At 30.9% G+C, this 14,588-nt stretch overlaps 3 protein-coding genes across 3 annotated transcripts in view; all 3 read right to left on the reverse strand.

Annotated features, from left to right (window-relative positions):
• Window positions 1-290: 290 nt before the first annotated feature.
• Window positions 291-14,588, reverse strand: part of LOC139426795 (uncharacterized) — an 18,275-nt gene continuing 3,977 nt past the window's right edge. The window contains exon 2 of the mRNA XM_071186801.1: window positions 291-2,974. Coding sequence (XP_071042902.1) covers window positions 523-1,506 — 984 coding nt within the window. The 5' untranslated portion in view covers window positions 1,507-2,974 and the 3' untranslated portion in view covers window positions 291-522. The remainder of the gene's footprint in view (window positions 2,975-14,588) is intronic.
• LOC122271571 (uncharacterized) lies at window positions 4,211-5,495 on the reverse strand (the record flags this gene model as incomplete). The annotated part of the gene is given in 1 exon segment (XM_043053364.2): window positions 4,211-5,495. A coding segment is annotated over 1 exon segment (866 nt), but the record flags the coding sequence as incomplete, so codon positions are not given.
• Window positions 8,326-9,519, reverse strand: LOC139426796 (uncharacterized; the record flags this gene model as incomplete). Its single annotated transcript, XM_071186802.1, is given in 1 exon segment — window positions 8,326-9,519. A coding segment is annotated over 1 exon segment (962 nt), but the record flags the coding sequence as incomplete, so codon positions are not given.

Below are 14,588 nucleotides of genomic sequence, written 5' to 3' on the forward strand. Positions count from 1 at the left end.
AACAAGAAAATAGAAAATAAAGCACATAAATAAATATAAAAGCTCATATACAGCAGATAAATAAACTAAGTATATATTAGTGTATGATCTGGATGTCAGGGATAACTAATAATTTATATCACACGTTAAATTTACGTTATACATATGTGTTTGTTAGACTAATTTAAAAGACTAAATTATCTGTAAAATGAGATTAATTTTTGCACCTGCTTTCTACTTTTATAAATATATTTAAATGGAAATGACTTTGGGAACGTTACTTGGATAAGAGATAAATAATAGTATACATATACTTTGACAATAGCATTTATTACAATTACATCCAGTAATATTCAATTCATCCAGTATATTGTTCCAAAGATAGCGAAAGAAAAGGCTCATAGCAACTTCACTTACATATAGAATATGCTTATAAAAATTTTACTTAGGTATAGACTCTCTAATTTTTATGCAAGACTGTTCTTGTAGCAATTTTGCTTACGTATAGAGTCACTAATTTTAACCGTTTGATCTCTGGTTTTTCTAGTTCATACAATAGCGCGTCACTAACACCGACAATTTTGGATCGTTGGCTGAAAGTTCTTCAAATGATTCAATTTTGATCACAGTTTTAAAGTTTTCCTTTATGAATTTCAGAATAATTTCTTTAAATGATTCATCACCATGTCTATTTGCCAAACTCAACATCTGGCACGCATTATCCACTTTCAGATGTACCAGCAAATCAATTTTGCAAGCATCGCGGAGTGACAAAACTTCATATTTGTCAGCAGCATAATAGAGGTCGTACGCGTCGTCAAAGTCATGAGTTTTCGTCACTCCAGAGTAGAGATACAGCAAGAGATCGTTCATTATTTCAGCTCGTATATCCGTTATAACTATGATATTGCTTGCAGATTCGCTTGTATCATGATTGAACATTCTGTCAAATACTGGTGATCTTGCTTGCAGAATGTTTCTGTGTGATTTGATCTTTACACCACTAACATCTAATGTGACATCTGAGGTAATAGTTTGATCCAAAATCTTTGAGAAGTCATTCGAAAGCTCTTGCAGTTCTTCCAATTCCAAGTTGTTTGGAGATAAACTTTCGGGCAAATCCGATTCAGTAGAATTCTTAAACTCTAAGTAACAAATTATTTTTATAGGAAATTGCTGAGGCGAGAAATCTTTTGGCTTAAGAAATAAGTCAATAGGGTTATCACCAGCATGACCTTTTGTGGAAGATCTAACAATACAGTCAAGGCAGATGTTATTCGCATCAAATACTAGACACGTAGAACCTGTAAATAGGTCGATGGAATCTATATAACAAATTAGTCCAAATATATTTTGGCCATTGTATAATGTCAGATGGTTGCTTTCTTTTTCACCCGTGACAGAAAAGTTTTCACTCTCAAAGAAACTATCAATTTCAATATCACCTTTCTTAAATCGCAATTCAATAAAGATCAAATTCATGGATGAGTTTTTAAAATAAATTATCCTTTGGAAGACGCCAGACATGATGAATGTTGAGTTTCGCTTTGAAAGGTAAAAATAAATTATAATTTTAAAACAGTTACCTTCACCGATATCTAATCTATAAAGAACAATAGAGTCTTTATAATATTATCATTTTGCAGAATGTTTCATTACAAAGGTGATATAATCCTGCTATTAACTATCCCTTCCTTTTTTAGATAATAATTTTTGCAACGATAAGATGTAAGCACATCCTAAAGTATCATTTTTGTGTTATCGCATTTATAAATGGTGTTCTATAATGACAACAGAGAATAAAAGCTACTTATTTTAGGGACACCGATAAATCGAAAATAAGGTTATTACGTCATAAAAATTTTAAATCCAATTCAAATATTTCTTTTTAAAAAAATTGGATATATTTTCGTTTTTCAATAATTGAATTTATTATTTATGAGGTTATTTCAGTCTTAGTTTTGTATGTGTTTATATTCCAATTTGTACCAATTTATCTATTTTCGCATATTAATCTATCGATGTTCTTATAAACTTGTTTTTTTACTACAATGGCATCACTCAACTCAGTAAACACGAATCTCAAACAAAATAAATAAAGGAAAAGGTAGGGATAAAAAACCACTTATCATTGGACATATTTGATATAAATATTAGGAATCACTGTACTAAGTTGAGAATTTACAGAAAATTTAATAAAAATTGCCTTGTTACTTGAGCATTAAAACTGTTGCCACAAATGTCAAAAGATTGGCAATATTTTATGCTAAATTTTTAATCACGAGTCCTAATGGAAAACTAGGGTGATTCAAAATAGCATGAATAAAATGAAAAAACAAAGTAAGCTTATGAAAAGAATAAAAGTAAAAAAATTCAATAGGAATATGGAGTCATCAACATTAGCGGATCAGGCCTGAAAGCGAGACGGAAAAGAGAAAATACTGGTAGGAGAACTATTTCAATATTACATAATATTCGGGAGGAGTTTTTCTGTTCTTAACATTAAACAATTCACGGTAATTAATTTAATCTCGGCGAAGGAGCAATGCAATATAAAAATTATATTCGTTAAAAGCAATTGGTAGTTATAGATTTTTATTATTCCCGAAAAAAAAAATTAAAATTTGAAATTTATTTAATACCAATTTTTACTCTTTTCCGTCTTGATATATATGGGCTTTCAGCTCTTTAGCGGATGCCGCAAGTTTCAACTGTATACAATGACCAAAAAATAAATTATTCAACGTTATCATTTTTATGCTGTATTTCAACAAATGCTACGCATCTACGAACAATGAACGAAGATTACTGATCATAGATTCGTACTATCTATAATCAATACTACTGTAGAAGATAGATTTTTTTTCTAAACACTATCATGAGACTCTAAATTTTCGAAAATGCCATATTTTCTAACATCATAGAATCTGATGTCTCCAACTGTAGAGCAAAACTGTAAAAATATTGGTTGTAGAGATGCCGTGAACGTCTAGAACTGTAAAAAGAAATGACTAATGAATAACAAGAAATCTATAAAAAAAAAATAGATTTAGTATCTTTTTCTAGCATATTTCTTACAGTAATTTCTAGCATATATCTATAAAAAGAAATTAAATTTAGCAACTTTTTCTAGCATATTTCTTTCAGTTTACTTTTGAAAGTTGAGGCAAAGAATATCTTCTCTTTAAATATGAATAATTTGTATAGTAAATCATGGTAGTTCTGGTTTAAGGCTGTTTTTTCGAAGGCTCCGTCGTAATATGAAATGATGCTTTTTTGCGAATAATATGTTATTTTTATAACTGCTGTTAGTTTGCACCTGTTATTTATGACTGTTAGGTCATGTTTAGCTTATCTAATGGAGTCAATTTGAAAAAAAGCCACAGTACTGTGAAAATGAAAAGCGTTTGCTGTCTATTTTTATTATAATTTTTTTTTAATATTTAAAAACTCCAATGCTGCATGACCTAGGCTCATAAAAATTTGTAAAAACTGAGAATGAGTCAGTGATTTTGATAATTTTCAAGTAAGTGGATAAATGGTGCTAAATTAGCGATCTGAAGTCCAGAGTGGTGAATTTCAGTTTTTTCTATGAAATCTGAGAACATAAATTAGTTCTGAAAAGCAGGAACATTTAAGCCCGACATATTGCAAAGGAAGGGAGGAGGGATGCAAAATTTTTAAAACCAACATTTATACATTAAAGTATAGATATTTAGAAAACTTTTTCTCAACTACTTTACAATTTGTCAGCTATAAATATGCTTCAAGCGATGCTCTGTGATTACGCTTGTTTTGTTTGCTTACGGTTGTATAATTTGTTTACGGATCGAACAAATAACATTTAGATGTTGAAAATTGTCACCAAGGTATTTTTTTCAACCGAAAATATTAAAACTGATTGCTCAGTTTTTTTTCTCCTTAGAATTTAATTCAGAGAAGCAAAATTTTTTTTTTACCTGAAATAATCATAAATGTCTGATTTTTTTCTACTTAAAGTAGTAAGTTCTACTTAAATAATAAGCATGCTATGCCAGGCTTATTATTATTATTATAATTTTTTTATTTTTTGATTCTGGAATTTATAGCTTTAATTCAAATTTATGTCTCATATAAAGCACATAAATAAATATAAGAGCTCATATACAACATATAAATAAACTAAAGATTTATTTGTGTATGAGCCGGGTGTTAGGGATAACTAACAAATTATATCACACGTTACATTATGTGTAAATATCATACATATGTGTTTGTTAGACTAATATAAAGGACTAAATTATCTACGAAGTAATATTTAATGTTATACCTGATTTCTACTTTTTGAAACTTATTTAAAAAAAAAATGATTATAAGAACATTATTGGTTTATGAGATAAATAATAGTATACATATCCTTTGACAGTAGCCTTTATTACAATTAAATCCAGTAATATTCAATCCATCCAGTATATTGTTCCATAGATAACAAAAGAATACGCTTATAGCAATTTTGCTTACGTATGGAGTCACTAACTGTTACGAAAGAATAGGCTTATAGTAATTTATTTACTTACATATAGTGTCACTAATTTTTAAGAAAGAATATGAGTATAGCAATTTTACCTATGTATAGAGTTACTAATTTTATGTGTTTGATCCCTGTCTTTTCTAGTTCATACAATAGCGCATCACTAACACCGCCAATTTTGGTTCGTTAGCTGAAAGTTCTTCAAATGATTCCATTTTGACCATAGTTTTAAAGTTTCTCTTTATGAATTTTAGTATATTTTCTTTAAATGATTCATCACCATGTCGATTGGCCAAGCTCAACATCTGGCACACATTATCTACTTTCAGATGTACCATCAGCAAATCCATTTTGCAAGCATCGCGGAGTGACAAAACTTCATATTTATCAGCAGCATAATAGAGGTCGCAAGCGTCGTCAAAATCATGAGTTTTCGTCACTCCAGAGTAGAGATATAGCAAGAGATCGTTCATTATTTCAGCTCGTATATCCGGGATAACTATGATATTGCTTGCAGATTCGCTTGTATCATGATTGAACATTCTGTCAAATACTGGTGATCTTGCTTGCAGAATGATTCTGTGCGATTTGATCTTAACTCCACTAACATCTAATGTGACATCTGAGGCAATAGTTCGATCCAAAATCTTTGAGAAGTCATGCGAAAGCTTTTGCAGTTTTTCCAATTCCAAGTTGTTTGGCGTTAAACTTTCGGGCGAATACGATGGAGTAGAATTTTTAAACTCTAAATAACAAATTATTTTGATAGGAAATTGCTGAGGCGAGAAAGATTTTGGCTTAAGAAATAAATCAAGAAGTTTACCTCTTATGGAAGATCTAGCATTACAATCAAGGCAGCTGTTATTCCCATCGAATATTAAACAAGTAGAATTTATAAATAGGTCAATTGATTCTACTGTACAATGTAGCATAAAATCATCAAAGTAATTGAGTAATATCAGATGGTTGCTTTCTTTTTCACCTGTGACAGAAAAGTTTTCACTCTTAAAGGAACTATTAATTTTAATATCATCTTTCTTAAATCGCAATTCAATATTGATCAAAATCCTGGATGAGTTTTTAAAATGAATTATCCTCTGAAAGACACCAGACATGGTGAATGTTGAGTTTAGTTTTGAAAGGAAAAAAAAAAATTAAAACACTTACCTTCACCGATATCTAATCTATAAAGAACAATAGAGTCTTTATAATATTATCATTTTGAAGAATGTTTCATCACAAAGGTGATATAATCTTTCTATTGACTATCCCCACCTTTTGTAGATAATAATTTTTCAAAGATATGATTTAAGCATATCCTAAAATATCACTTTTGTGTATCGCATTTATGAAAGGTTCTATAATAGCAACAAAGAATAAAGATATTTTTTTAAGGCTTTCGACATCTAAAATAAGGTTACTACGTCGTAAAATTTTTAAATCTAATTCAAATATTTCTTTTTTGAAAAAACAGGATATATTTTCGCTTTGCAATAATTGAATTTATTATTTGTGAGGTTTTTTCTGTCTTATTTTTGTATGTATTTATTTTCCTATTTGTATCAATTTATCTATTTTTGTATATTAATCTATAGATATTCTTATAAACTTATTTTTTTACTACAATGGCATCACTCAACTCAATAAACACGAATCTCAAACAATATAAATAAATAAATAAATGAAAAGGTAGGGATAAAAAAACACTTATCATCGTGAATATTTGTTATCAATATTAGGAATCAGTTAAGATTTACAGAAAATTTAATTAAAATTGCCTTGTTACTACAGCGTTAGAACTGTTGCCACAAGTGTCAAAATATTGGCAATATTTTATGCAAAATTTTTAATCACGAGTCTTAATGGCAAGTTAGGGTGATTCAAAATAGCATGGATAAAATGAAAAGACAACGCAAGCTTATAAAAAGAATAAAAGCAACAAAAAAAAAGAAAAGGTAGGGATTAAAAAATACACTTTACGATCGTATATATTTGTTATAAATTTTAGAAATCGTTGTACTATGTTGGGGATTTACAGAAAATTTCTTTAAAATTTTCTCGTTACTCCAGCGTTAGAACTGTTGCCACAAGTGTCAAAAGATTTGCAATTTTTTATACTAAATTTTTAAAGCAAAATTTTTAATCACGAGTCCTAATTACGGCAAATTAGGGTGATTCAAAATAGCATGGATAAAATGAAAAGACAAAGCAATCTTAGGAAAAGAATAAAAGTACAAAAAAATCGTATAGGAATATCGAGCCATTAACACTAGCGCATTATTTATAATAACAAAAAAACAAATAAAAATCATTCTACATTATCTTATTTATGTTGTATCTCAACAAATGCTACGCATCTACGAACAATGAAGATTAGTGACTATAGATTCGTAGCATCTTCTGATCTATACTACTATAGAATATATACAAAGTTTTTTTCGAAACACCATCATGAGACAGTAAATTTGAGAAAGCATTCTCTAATATAATAGCATCTGATGCCTCCAACTGTAGAGTTAAACTGCAAAAATATTGGTTGTAGAGATGCCGTGGATGGCTAGAACTGTAGGAAGAAATGACTAATAAATAAATAAAAATCTATAAAAAGAAATTCAATTTAGCAACTTTTTCTAGCATATTTCTTTCTGTTTACTTTTGTAAGTTAATGCAAAGAAAGTCCCCGCTTTAAATATGAATAATTTGCAATGTAAATCATGGTAGTTTGGGTTTAAGGTTGTTTTTCGAAGGCTCCGTCGTAATATGAAATGCTTTTTTTGTGAATAATGTGTAATTTTTAAACTGCTGTTTTTTTGCAAGTGGTGTTTATGACTGTTACGTCATGTTTACCTCATCTAATGGAGTCAATATCGAGAAAAGTCATAGTACTGTGAAAATGAAAAGCGTTTGCTGTCTTTTTTTATTATAATTTTTTTTAAACTCTTACGCTGCATTACCTAGTCTGATAAAAATTTTCAAAAACTGTGAATAGGGCAGTGATTTTGATAATTTTCTACTGCGTGGAAAAATGGCGCTAAATTAGCGATTTGAAGGCCAGAGTGGCGAATTTTATTTTTTATAAAATCTGAGAGCATAAATTGGTCCGAAAAAACAGGAACACTTAAGCCTTACATATTGCGAAGGGAGGGGGGACGAACACAAAATTTTTAAAACTAATATTTATACATTAAAGCATAAATGTTAAGAAAACATATTCTCAATTACTTCACAATTTGTCAGCTATAAATATGCTTCAAGCGATATTCTGTGATTAGTTTTTTTTGTTTGATATAATCTGTTTACGAATCGAACAAATAATATTCAGCTTTCAAAAATTCACATAAACATAACTTTTTCAACCGAAAATATTAAAACTGATTGCTAAGTTTTTTTTCTCTTTAGAATTTAATTCAGTGAAGTAAAATTTTTTTTTATCTGAAATAATCATAAATATCTGATTTTCTTTTACTTAAAGTAGTAGCATGCTATGCCATGCTTATTATTATTTATTTATTTTTTGATACTGGAATTTATAGCTTTTATTCAAATTTACATCTCATATAAAGCGCATAAATAAGTATAAAAGCTCATATACAGTATATAAATAAACTAAACATGTACTGGTGTATGATCAGAGTGTTAGGAATAACTAATAAATTATATCACAAGACATTATGTGTGTATATCATACATATGTATTTGTTAGACTAATTTAAAAGACGAAATTATCTGTAAAATGAGATAAAATTTTACACCTGCTTTCTACTTTTATAAACATATTTAAATAGAAATGACTCTCGGAACGTTATTTGTTTAAGAGACAAATAATAGTATACATATCCTTTGACAGTAGCATTTATTACAATTACATCCAGTAATATTCAATTCATCCAGTATATTGTACCAAAGATAAGTAAAGAAAAGGCTTATAGCAACTTCACTTACATATAGAATATTCTTATAAAAATTTTACTTACGTATAGAGTCACTAATTTTTATGAAAGAATATTCTTATAGCAATTTCGCCTGCGTTTAGAGTCGCTAATTTTATCTGTTTGATCTCTAGGTTTTCTAGTTCATACCATAGCGCTTCACTAACACCGCCAATTTTGGCTCGTTGACTGAAAGTTCTTCAAATGATTCCATTTTGACCACAGTTTTGAAGTTTTCCCATATGAATTTCAGTATACTTTCTTTAAATGATTCATCACCATGTCGATTGGCCAAACTCAGCATCTGGCACGCAGTATCTACTTTCAGATGTACCATCAGCAATTCCGTTTTACAAGCATCGCGGAGCGACAAAACTTCATATTTGTCAGCAGCATAATAGAGGTCGCAAGCGTCGTCAAAGTCATGAATTATCGTCACTCCAGAGTAGAGATACAGCAAGAGATCGTTCATTATTTCAGCTCGTATATCCGTGTTAGCTATGATATTCCTTGCAGATTCGCTTGTATCATGATTGAACATTCTGTCAAATACTGGTGATCTTGCTTGCAGAATGTTTCTGTGCGATTTGATCTTTACACCACTAACATCTAACGTGACATCTGAGGCAATAGTTTGATGCAAAATCTTTGAGAAGTCATTCGAAAGCTCTTGCAGTTCTTCCAATTCAAAGTTATATGGAGTTAAACTTTCGGAGAAATCTGATAGAGTAATATTCTTAAACTCTAAGTAACAAATTATTTTGATGGGAAATTGATGAGGCGTGAAATATTTTGGCTCATGAAATAAATTAATAGGGTAATAATCACCAGCATGACCTTTTATGGAAGATTTAACAATATAATCAAGGCAGCTGTCATTCGCATCCAGTACAAGGCACGTAGAACCTGTAAATAGGTCGACTGATTTTACTTTACAAACTAGCATAAAAGAATCATGGTAATTGAGTAATTGCAGATGGTTGCGTTCCCTTTTACCCGTGACCGAAAAGTTTTCACTGAGAAAAGAACTAAAAGTTTGAATATAGTCGTGGTTAAAACGCAATTCAATATTGATCAAAATCCTGGATGAGTTTTTAAAATAAGTTATCCTCTGATAGACGTCGGACATGATGAATGTTGAGTTTAGTTTTGAAAAGGAAAAAATAAATGATTATTTTAAAACAGCTCCCTTCATCGATATCTCATCTATAAAGGACACTGACGTCTAATATTATCTTTTCGCGGAATGTTTCAACACCAAGCTGATATGAATCTCCTATTAACTATCCATCCCTTTTTTAGATAATAATGTTTACAGCTATAAAATGCATTAACTAAAGTATAATTTTCGTGTTATCGCATTCGCATCTCAAAGGTTCAATAATAACAACATAGAATAAAAGCTACTTAGTTTAGGGTTTCAGACATTGAAAAATCGAAAATAACGTTAATACGTGGTAGAAATTTTGGTTTCCAGTTCAAATACTTTTTTTTAAAAAATAGAATAGCATGTATTTTTGTTTTGCAATAATTAAATGTATTATTTTTGAGTTTATTTCTGTCCTTTTTATGTATTTATATACCTTATTAGTACCAATTTATTTATTTCTGTTTATCAATCTTTTTATTATACCATTAACTTGTTTTTACTACAATGGCATCACTCAACTCAGTAAACACGAATCTCAAACAAAATAAATAAATGAAAAGGTAGGAATAAAAAAACACTTATCATCGTATATATTTGTTATATATATATCAGGAATCACTATACTATGTTGAGGATTTACAAAAAAATTTAATAAAAATTATCTTGTTACATCAGCGCTAGAACTGTTGCCACAAGTGTCTAAAGATTGGCAATTTATGCAAAATGTTTAATCACGAGTCTTAATTAGGGCAAATTAGGGTGATTTGAAATAGCAAGGCGTAAATGAAAAGTCTAAGCAAGCTTATGAATAGAATAAAAGTAAAAAATAAAATAAGAACTCTGATGAATATAGAGCCACCAACACTAGAGGAAGAGGCAAATACAAAGACAATAAAAAAATTTAAAAAATTATTCCACATTATCTTTTTATGCTGTATTTCAACAACTGCTACGAATCTACGAACAATGAAGATTACTGATCATGGATTCGTAGCATCTTATGATCAATACTACTGTATAGAAGATAGACTAAGTTTTTTTCTAAACACCATCATGAGACTGTATATTTGAGAAAGCATTCTCTAACATTATTGAATCTGATGTCTCCAACTGTAGAGCTAAACTGTAAAAATATTGGTTGTAGAGATGCCATGGATGGCTAGAACTGTAGGACGAAATGACTAATAAATAAAAAAAATCTAGAGGAAGAAATTAAATTTAGAAACTTTTTCTAGCAAATTTCTTTCAGTTTACTTCTGAAAATTAATGCAAATAATGTTTTCGCTTTAAATATGAATAATTTATTTATTATTTATTTATTTATTAATTTATTTATTAATTTATTTATTATTTATTTATTTATTTATTTGTAAATCATGGTAGTATCGGTCTGAGAATGTTTTTCGACGGCTACGTCGTAATATAAAATGCTTTTTTTTTTTTTCNAGCGGAGTTGTGAATACTAATTCATTAAAGTACATTTTTTTTTTTTTTTTCTTTTTTTTTTTTGCTAATAATATGATCTTTTTATAACTGCTGTTAGTTTGCAACTGTTACTTATGACTGTTATTTCTGTTTAGGCTATCTAAAGCCGTCTTGGTCTGCGCTTATATTGAAAATGGCGTAAAACATCAATATGGAAAAAAGCCACAGTTTTGTAAAAATGATAAGCGTTTGTGGTCTAATTTTTTAATATTTAAAAACTTACTCCAATGCTGTATTCCCTGGGCTCATAAAAATTTCCGAAAACTGAGAATAAGGCAGTGATTTTTGATAATTTTCAGATAGGTAGAAAAATTTCGTCAAATTGGCTATTTTTTAAAAAAAGGATAGAAGGATTTCATTGGATAGGAAGGGGTGGTCCAGTTGCCTGGCCACTGCGTTCTCCTGATTTAACCTGCTTGGATTTTTTCTTTTGGGGTCATATTAAAAGCCAATGTACGCCGAAGCTAATGTACGCCGATCGATGCGCAGTGGCTGTGAATCTTGTATCGATGTTGGTGGCTGCTCTTTCTCGTACCTCTTGTAAACTGTTGATAAATTTTTATTTTCTTTTGTCTTTATTTGTCTTTTCAGTTACCTCTGATTCATACTGCTTTACAAGCTAGTGCTTTAATGTGCCATTACCTCATACACATTCCTATCCGAAATATGCTTCTTTATGTCCCCTCTACCTACCTTAACAATTTTGACATATATTTTAGGACCACCCTGTGTATAAAAATAAATTGACAGTTTCTACCACTTTCTATATTTTTAGTTGCCCGTAGCAACCCAGTGGTTGCAATCGATCACTCGAAGGGGGAGGAGTCTCCAAGCTGTTTAATTTTCTCTGTAACATGGTGACGACCGTCAAGGGGGAAAAAACAGCAGATTAATTTTTGGTGTGGCTAACTTGGTCGGCTCATTCATTGTTATAATTTTAATTCTATTAGTATCTAATCAGTGTTGGCTTCAACTATAACTACATAGTTTTTAACTAAGTTGCGTTGAATAAAATAAATCAAACCAGTATTATTACGCCCACTAACAAATAGTTACACAAAATAGTTTGGCTGCCAGTTTTATCTTTTTTACTCTCATTTATAACCGTCGTTGAACAGCCTACCAATTTTTGGGTTTACGACCACTAATGTTCAACTCTGTAGTCTCGTAATTTTGAAAGAATCCAGAAGACAAGGAAACTCCTGGATCAGTACCCCCAGAGGTATTGATTTGTTATGGGGACACGGAGGATTTTACGACTCGACAGCTTTAACGTGCATCAGTCACCATTTACAACGGCCGGCCATTTATTCGGCCGGCGGGAATCGAACCTACGAACTGCGATCGTCAGCATGAGTAAATGTTGTTGGCAGTTATGGCAAGAGGTGAGATTGTTCCTTTTTTTCCAGTGGCTCCATCTATGGCCGAGAATTCGACTTTTTCCACGCCCGTTTATAGGGCGGACCCATTCATACATCCAAAGATCGTAAGTTTTGACCTGTACCACAGTACGATCAATATCTTATTCAGTACCCCCCGAGGTATTAATTTGTTATGTGAAGATAGAAGACTTTGTGATCAGACAGATTTAACGTGCACCAGTCACCATTTACCACACGGGCGAGTTTTCAACCGGTTAGATTCAAACTCCTGTTCTCATGAACGTGAGTCCAATGCCCTGCCAACCAGACAGGGTGCGTAAATATATGCCTCAAGTAATGTTGTTAATCGAAATCGGTAACGAGGTTCGAACGTAAAGAGTTATGCTTGGAGAGGAAACAGCGCTGTTCAAAGCCACTGTTTGGTTAAGATTTTGGACAAAGTTGAGGCAAATAATTACGTTTTGGCTGTAAGCTTGTTTAACACAACGGCACAAAAAAGAAAAGCTAATTATGCATAGCTTGCCCATCTGGCCAAACGGTATATAACTACATACTAAAGTTGCGAATATTAGACAGATTTTGCCAGTTTTTTAAAGGGTTTTGAATAACTCACTTAAAGTGGTGAATTATATAAGCTTACGAATTTTTTTGAAATAGTGGTGGATAAAAATCTACTAAATTGAATTTATTAAACCAAGAATCACAATTAATAAACTACCACTTGAAAATATTTATTCGCCACCCGGAGCAATTTGACATCTCTGTGTATATAAATAAAACTATTTTTGTGTGTTCTATATTGCATTAATTTCTTCAAACCATTTTAGTAACGATAATAATACAAAAATATTAAAAATTTACACTTATTCTGTGTTTCTAATAATCTTGACTTCCTCGGTCACCGGTGACCCTAAGACAAATTCAGTGCCAGTCACCGGTGACCTCCATAACATTCAACGTTTTAAAGAACCCAAATTTAGATACAATAAATAATAATATTTCATATTAAAATATTCTTTTATTCTTTAATGATTGGAAAAAGCTTTTTTTTCTCGTAATAGATTTCGGACTGACTTGAGAAAACAAATGTGTACTGAACATTAAATAATCAATGACGTGACTATTATTTCCATTTCTTACACTGTTTTTTGAAAGTGATGGTTAATTTCTCCGCATTCAGGGCTGCAGTTGGATAAAACACTTAGGGGAACTCATCTCTTTATAAGGTATATATCATAGTTCACTGATTTTTGCTAGGTAAAAAAAAGACCAGTTTTAATTACTTAATTTAAATAAAACCAGATAATTATTTAAAATAAAAAGGACTTTTGCTGCCAACTTGCATTATTTTTATCTTCGGTGTATTCGTCATAAAAGCAGGGCCTGATTATAGCCTAGGCCCAATAGGCATTGGCCTAGAGCCCACAATTTCTGAGGGGCCTCAAAAATTAGTAACAAGTCTAATGAAAGTTGGGCTAGCTATGTGTTGGTTTAAGTGCTAAATGAAAAATGATTCCAGCTTACAATAAAAAATTAATCATCTAATCAGTGACTTTTAGCAAAAATCCCTGATTTCAATTGTTTGTGGTGACCAAACTATTTTTATTTTGACATAACATTGTTTTGTTGTTTGATATTTTCACTTATCATATTTAAATTTTTATTTATGTTATCATTTCACTTCGCAAAATAATAATGGTAATAATAAATAAATAAAAAAAAATTAAAAGGAAAAGAAATAATTTTTTTCAAAGTTTTTAACTTTTTTACTACAATTGTAACTCTTTTTGCTAATTTTATTTTGGCGTACGGTGTCCCCCCCCCCCAACTACAGCACTGCAAACACTGATGTCAATTTTAAGGTTCAGCATCAATTTCAGATATACAAAGTTTTTAATGGATCACCACTGCACGGCACACAGTCCTTTACCAAATTGTTGTTGTAGTTGCGGTTTATTTACGTCGCACTAGAGCTGCACAATGGGCTATTGGCGACGGTCTGGGAAACATCCCGGAGGATGATCCGAAGACATGCCATCACAATTTTGATCCTCTGCAGAGGGGTGGCAGCACCGCTTCGGTAGCCCGACGACCTGCACGCGAAGTCGAGCACTTTACGGTAGAACAGTTTAACGAGGACCAATACCGCACAC

This window comes from Parasteatoda tepidariorum, chromosome 10 (genome assembly GCF_043381705.1).
Source record: "Parasteatoda tepidariorum isolate YZ-2023 chromosome 10, CAS_Ptep_4.0, whole genome shotgun sequence".
Taxonomy (NCBI): Eukaryota; Metazoa; Arthropoda; class Arachnida; order Araneae; family Theridiidae; genus Parasteatoda; species Parasteatoda tepidariorum.